Below are 7,333 nucleotides of genomic sequence, written 5' to 3' on the forward strand. Positions count from 1 at the left end.
ATATAATGACGATAGAGACATTTGAACTTATACATAAGCTCACTCTAGCCGCATTTTTTCTGCACATAATCTTGAAAAGAAATTCAGTTTTGGACGACGCCTGGCTTGGACTCTGGAAATCTCCACAATTAAGCAAATGTAGGGTATAACTATACATTAAAATATGGATTATTTTCAAAGACATTTCTACATTGTAATATGGAAAAGAAATCCACTCAATTGTTGCATGTTGTATATTAAAACTATTGTCCCTCTGTCAGGAGCATGGCCTTTGCGTTGTCCGAGGAGCAGTTCCGGTGCGTCATATGTCTGGATATCTTTCACAACCCCGTCTCCACCCCGTGTGGCCATAACTTCTGCCTGACGTGCATCAAACGTTTCTGGGACACGAGACACAAGTCGGAGTGTCCGCTGTGCAAAGAGGCCTTCAAAACCCGCCCGGTTCTGAGGATCAACGTAGGACTGAAAGACATCACCGAGAAGTTTAAAGAGTCCGTCCCCAATGCATCATAAAATACACCCATTTCCTCTCTCCGTGTTCGCCTTGAATTAACCAGATCTGTATTGCATCGATAGGTCTATCAGGGGCCGGCCAGCATACAAGAAGACATTGAGGAGAGGGATGCCGCCAAGAGAGATTTCCAAAGAGGACGTCCCGTGTGACAGCTGTACGGGAAACACCTTGATGTCGGTCAAGTCGTGCTTCGTGTGCCAGCTGTCTTACTGCAACGAGCACCTGAAGCCTCACCTGACTGACCCGGTGTTGACGAAGCACAGCCTCACCGATCCGGCCACCTTCGCCACCAGCAACCTCTGCCGAACTCACAACAAGCCCCTGAATAAGTTTTGCAAGCGGGATCAGACGCCGATTTGCATAAGGTGCAGAGAGTTGGAGCACAAACACCACGAAACGGTCTCGATAGAGAAGGAGAGCAAGAAGCTCCGGGTGAGGAAAACGATCCACTACCTTTACTGTACTGTATTCGGACAATCACGCTGCATATGGCGTGCAGAATCATTTTTATTTGATTGCATTCTGATAGTTGCTCTACGGTGCTTTTGATGTTGCAGATTCAGATTAAGAAAATCGAAGGAGAGTTCCATGAAAAGGTCCAGATCAGACTCGGTAAACTTAAGGAGCTCAACGCTTCATCGGAGTCGAGCAAGGTATCTTTTTGTATTTTATTCTCCATCAATATGTTGAGTAGACCACACATTCATGGCCTCCCCATGAGGACGACATTTAAATAATGTTGGTGATCCCCTGAATTCCTCCAGTACTTTGGTTTACACTTGGCTCTTCCTGTTTGCACTCTGTGTTTAGCACTAAAACGTTAGCATGCTAAGATGGAACAGAAAAACATCGGCATTTATGTTTTTAGCACGTTCGCCCGATACCGTCAGCTTAAGAGCTTGTGGTTAAAAAGATATCTCTCGAACACACCGCAAAGACAGCAGCCAATGGCAAGCGAGCACGGGTGTTCAGGGCCTAAGGAACTTAGCATAGCCGTTGTTATGACGTACATAAAATCGTACAATAATTACAAACATTCGCCGAAACAAGTTTTCACTCCACTTAGATGAACTCCGAGTTGATGTTGTTGTTGATGAGCTGAAAGATGACTCACAAGAAAATCCTTTGGGGTGTGGCTTCTTCACTTAAATTGTTTATCACCTCCTGTAGATATGTTGATGTTTCACTGACTATGGGCAGTTATTCCTATATATCAAATTTTATAACATCTTTATTCTTTCTACATATAAAGCAAGAGGTCGTCTGCATATAATGACGATAGAGACATTTTTCATAACTCTAGCCGCATTATTTTCTCAACATAATCTCATAAAAGTTCATTTTAAACAAATAAATTCAGTTTGGGTTGACGCCTGGCTTGTCGGTAGACCTTTTTACAATTACCCTGGAAATTTCCACAATTAAGCAAATGTAGGGTATACGCCATGTTTCCATCTCCTGCTGAACCTGAACAGCCAATCGGATTGATTTGTCTCTTTTGGGGCTCCTCTGCTAATGAAAAATGCCCAAACGGTTAAAAGTCGCCCCGATCATCGGCAATTCATACGACCACAACAGTGCCAATGACTACAGGAAACTTTCATTAATACAGATGTATGCCCCCCCCCCCGCTCCATCTGCAGATAAATAAAGAACATGAGATAGAAAAAAGCATTCAGGTCGTCACCAGGGTGGTGAGCGTCATCGAGAAAAACCAGGCGGCGCTCATCGCGGAGATCGAGAAGAAGCAGGAAGCGGCCGACATAACGGAGACGAGGCTTCGCAAGGAGCTCAGGCAGGAAATCGTCGAACTCCAGAGGAGAATGAGTGAACTGCAGCTCCTGGAGCACACCGACGACAATCTCCACCTCCTGCAGGTCAGAAAGGTCCTAGATTAGAGCCCGATGAAAACACAACCCCAGATTATTTCTTGTGCTCATTGTGTGCCACCGTCTTGCTTTTTTCGTCAGTGTTTTCCCCTTCTGAGCGCTCCGATGTTGGGCAGGAACTGGTCTGAGGTCAGAGTCCACTCGGCCAGCTACATGGGGCCAGTGAGGAGAGCGTTCACCAAGCTGGTGGAAGTGTGCCACGAACTTGAAAAGAAGATGTCTGCAGAAGGTCGGTGACTGAAGTTGTAGAGTTAGGGTTAGGGTGGTTAGGGTTAGGGTGGTTAGTGTTGCAGTTGGGATTGGGGTTGGGGTTAGTGGTGTGTTTGTGGTTGGGGTTAGGGGTTAGGGTTAGGGTGGTTAGGGTTATGGTTATTCTATCCTCGTATATGGGTTAGGGTTAGGGTCACTTAACAAATAATATTAAGTGATTTGAATGTAGGAATCTTTTATGCAGCAAAATAACATATATTTGTATCTCCTTTTCTTTATAGAAATGAGTACGGTGTATCAATACGCAGGTATGTCTCTATCTTAAAGTGACTAAAAAGTTGCAATAAGAGCTCCTGATCATTTATATAAGTTTACCCAAAGTGAAATGGGTTCTGGTTTCAAAGGTTCTCGTGAATCTGTGATTATAAAATCTCGTCCCTCTCTCTCCGTCCCCAGTAGACGTGACTCTGGATCCAGTGACGGCTTCGGGCTGGCTGAGTCTGTCTGCAGATGGGAAGCAGGTACGGCGTGACGGTAGATCGCGGACGTCAATACGCGGCAGACTTGCGATATGTTGTGGGTATAACTGATGTCGTCGTCGTTGTTGTTGTTGTCGATCCACAGGTGAGCCTCAGCCAGCAGCAGAAGAAACCCTCCCCACCTGACGACCAACGCAGGTTCGACGCCTGCGTCTCCGTTCTGGGGAAACAATGCTTCACCTCTGGCAAACATTACTGGGTGGTTCAGGTAGGACACGTCAGCTGACCCCCCCCCCCCCCTCCCCCTCTCGTAGGGTTTCGTAAACGAGGAATGTACCTCTATGTTTCGGATCATACCGATACACCTCCGAGGAACATCCAACGCTAGCACTGAAACAGTCAAGAGACATGAATTAAATAGAAATATTGACCATAACATTGTGAAACTCTACGATACAAATATGAACAATATCCATTGAGAGACTTTTTTTTTCTAATTTGAGGCCGAAATTTTTCGAATTTGGCTGCACAAGATACAATTTCTTACCTCCATTAATTAAATCGTGTCCACGATTTGATGACATGAAAAGAAAAATTCTCTTATTCATTCTCTATTCTTGTAAATTTGCGTTCCAGGTTAGCGATAAAACCGACTGGGATCTGGGCGTGGCCAGGGAGTCCATCAACAGGAAGGGGACCATCACGGTGCGCCCCGATAACGGTTATTGGGCGATCTGTCGGCGCCAAGGCGGCAGTCTCAGCGCCTGCGCCCGCCCCTCCGTCACCCTCCGCCTCCAGGAAACGCCCCATGAAGTGGGCGTGTTCCTGGACTACGACGAAGGATCGGTGTCCTTCTACGACGCCGAGGCCAAGACCCACATTTACACTTTCAGCGGGTGTGACTTCAACGAGCCCATGTACCCGTATTTAAACCCCTGTCTCCATGACAACGGGAAAAACACCGCCCCGCTGATCATCTGCCCCGTTGAGGTCGAGGGAAATGGGACGGTACTTTAAAAAACGAGCGCCTGCAGGCCCCGCCCCCTCCCCGAACAAGAAAATATAAGTTCCCGACGTTCTTTTTTGAGTCAAATTGCTCATCGTGACCACCGATGAAGGCGGGACCATCTGAAGGAGGTCGGCCAGCTAAGTGTTATCTTAAGGAACGAATCTTTTATTACAAAGATTACAGTATTACCCCGATGACTTGGCCATGTTTACTCGTGTGTGGATCCGGAGGTGAGAGATGCTCCATGTAAAAAAAAAGTATATAAATAGCCAGTGACAACAAGTATTGGTGCTTTGTTTGAGGGCTTTTGGGGGCTTTTTTGTTTTTTGGGGGGGCTTTTTTTTTCCCACTCCTTTTTGTATCATCCGTTTCTTGTAATCATTCACAATCTTGTAAAAACATTCAAATTAAACAATAAAACTGGTTTGTATGTTGTACATTCCAACCAAAGTCCCGACGTGCACATGTCTGAGTGTCTCTGAGCTCTTCAGGCCGACAGTAATAATTAAACATATATTCTTTTGAATAATCTTTTTGCTACCTGCTAAGGTAAAACACTTATTCACCATCACTGGGGGGGTATCGGGTTACCAGAGACGTTTTATACCGCTTCAATACTGTCGCAAAATAATGACGATGTATTTACTGAGGATGAAATTAAGACATTATTAACAAGTTAGCGGTACATAAAGTCCTATTTTTGTCCTATTTTTAAGGTTTCTGCCCGAAATGACACACCCAAACTAAAAAGGGCGTATCTCTGCAACCACAAATGCTATATGAATAATGTTGGTGTTATAATAAAGGCAACACATGTGAGCTTTTGTTCAGATGTGTACATATTAGTATATATGTTACTTGTTAAGAGTTAATAAAGAAGGAACACAGCAGAAACACAGCTAGTAGCTGCAACATTAAAGCGATGAACACCTTAAGACAGTGGTCGCCAACCCGTCGATCGCGATCGACCGGTCGATCTCGGAGACGTTCCCTGTCGATCTCCAAAATAAAATGAAAATAAAATCAGAAACACATTGTTCCTCGTTCTCGAACATTTTCTGAAGTGTCTTCTGAAACGTTTTCTTCCTGACTGGAAGATCGACGTCAGAAAAGATCTCCACCTGATTTTAATGAACGCCTGAAAGCGGGTTCTCTGACAGCCGTGTTGTCAGCTGTGCTCTCTGAAAGAGGGGAACGTATAGTGCAGGTGGGGCGCAGGGGAAATGCAGAAAGACCTTTATTCATAACTTTACATATTACACAAGTTCAAAGTACAAGGACATACAACTACGTCATCAATAAATAAATGTTGAAATGCCTGTACCTTAGTGTAAATGTTTACGTTACGGCATTTACAGGTTACGCCTGCGCATGCGCAACTGCCGAGATTATTGGCGATTTGCCAGGTTTTACCTCCGTGAGATCGGCTTTTCTGCTTTTGTCCTTCAAAACAAAAGCTCAACATTGAGCTTTTTTTCTTGTCTGATGGAGCAATCTGGTTTACTTGAAAGTGATTGCAATTATATTTATTCTATTATTTGAAAAAGCACAGATGCAGGAGTCACAAATGGTGATTCTCATATTTATTATTATTATAATTATTTAAATCTGAGGATGTCTTTAGAGCTGATGTGAATGTATTCACCAACGGGCTGACTTCAGAACCAGTCCCAGATGATAAAACTTTCATGAATACCACATTTGCCCCGAAAAACTCGTCAGTGAAGTTGAGAAAATCACCAAATCAAAGACCAGGAGCTGGATTACTGACAGCAGCTCACAGACGGCCTCAAACTGTCTGTCTGTGCTTATGAACTAACTACAAGCTCACAGACAGAGTTCAGTCACAGCCATCACACTGACTGGAGTCACATGACTTGATGGCATTATGATGAGAGCTGAACTTACATGAGTTGCACTGACTGATCATGTTGTCAGTGTCGTGTTGTAATGTAAATAAATACAACATTTATATTGGTAGTTCATCCAGCTGCTCATTGAAATGTGTTTTTTCTTGTTCATATTGTGTGTGGTGAACAAATATCTTACTTTTTATATTGCACTTAAATTCTGTGTTCCTGGTCTCATCAATTTGAAAGCTGGACCAATGTGTTTTGATTTCATTCAATTAGAATTAGGCCAAATAAAAAGCCTCAAGTCATAAGTCCAGTCTGGACCGTCGTTTTCTCTCAACGCCTCAATAGGTAGATCTTGCCGGTCATGAGATTCAAGATTCAAGATTCAAGATGTTTTATTTGTCACATACACACACAGGGTGTGCAGTGAAATGAAGGTGGCAATGCTCAGCAGGAATGTGCAAGGGCAACAAGTACACACTATTTACAAATAAAAAACAACACAATATTTACAGTAAGTGTGTGTGTGTGTGTGTGTGTGTGTGTGTGTGTGTGTGTGTGCCTAAGAGGGGCAGTTGTGTGGGTCTATGTGGGGGTCCTGGTGAGGTCGGAGTTCACAATCCTGATGGCCTGAGGAAAGAAACTCCGTCTCAGTCTCTCTGTTCTTGCAGCGTGACTACGGAGGCGCCTGCCTGACCGCAGCAGCTGAAACAGTCTGTTGTTGGGGTGGTGAGGATCCTTCATGATCCTGCCGGCTCTGGTTCTGCACCTCCTGGTGTACAAGTCCTGCAGGGTGGGGAGTGTAGTTCCAATAGTGCGCTCAGCCGAACGCACTACTCTCTGCAGAGCCTTCCTGTCCTGAGCGGAGCAGTTGCCAAACCAGGCTGTGATGCTTCCTGTCAGGACGCCTCTACAGCTCCAGAGTAGAAGGACTGAAGGATCCTCTGGGAAACTTTAAATTTCCTCAGCTGCCTGAGGTGGTAGAGGCGCTGCCTTGCCTTTCTCACCAGAGTGTCTGTGTTTGTTGACCATGTCAGATCCTCGGTGATGTGGACTCCCAGGTATTTATACCCGCTCACCCTCTCCACAGTAGTCCCGTTAATCCCCAGTGGTGAGTACGTCCTCTGTTGTTGTACCCTCCTAAAGTCCACAATCAGCTCCTTAGTTTTGGTGACATTCATGATGAGGCTGTTGTCCTGGCACCAGAGTGACAGATCAGCAACTTCCTCCAGGTAGGCCTTCTCGTCGTTGTCGGAGATCAGGCCCACCACCACTGTGTCATCCGCAAACTTGATGATGGTGTTGGAGCTGAACCTGGCCACACAGTCATTTGTGTACAGGGAGTACAGTAGGGGGCTGAGGACGCAACCCTGGGG

General features: G+C 45.1%; 1 protein-coding gene across 1 annotated transcript; it reads left to right on the forward strand.

Moving 5' to 3' along the window:
- The first annotated feature begins 264 nt into the window (after positions 1 to 264).
- On the forward strand, positions 265 to 4,525 carry LOC130212128 (E3 ubiquitin-protein ligase TRIM21-like). Its single transcript, XM_056443270.1, has 9 exons — positions 265 to 491; positions 577 to 946; positions 1,072 to 1,167; positions 2,158 to 2,391; positions 2,485 to 2,632; positions 2,895 to 2,921; positions 3,070 to 3,134; positions 3,238 to 3,360; positions 3,729 to 4,525. The coding sequence occupies exons 1-9, from the start codon at positions 265 to 267 to the stop codon at positions 4,107 to 4,109; spliced, it is 1,671 nt and encodes a 556-aa protein (XP_056299245.1). The 3' UTR covers positions 4,110 to 4,525.
- Positions 4,526 to 7,333: the final 2,808 nt, after the last annotated feature.

This window comes from Pseudoliparis swirei, chromosome 21 (assembly GCF_029220125.1).
Source record: "Pseudoliparis swirei isolate HS2019 ecotype Mariana Trench chromosome 21, NWPU_hadal_v1, whole genome shotgun sequence".
NCBI lineage: Eukaryota > Metazoa > Chordata > Actinopteri > Perciformes > Liparidae > Pseudoliparis > Pseudoliparis swirei.

What these genes read in the sequence shown, in the direction of transcription:
- LOC130212128 (XM_056443270.1), top strand. Translation starts at nt 265, where the DNA reads ATGGCCTTTGCGTTGTCCGAGGAGCAGTTCCGGTGCGTCATATGTCTG. An exon ending in AGGAGAGCAAGAAGCTCCGG is followed by an intron (nt 947 to 1,071) that starts GTGAGGAAAACG and finishes TTGATGTTGCAG; the next exon opens with ATTCAGATTAAGAAAATCGA. An exon ending in AACATTACTGGGTGGTTCAG is followed by an intron (nt 3,361 to 3,728) that starts GTAGGACACGTC and finishes TTTGCGTTCCAG; the next exon opens with GTTAGCGATAAAACCGACTG.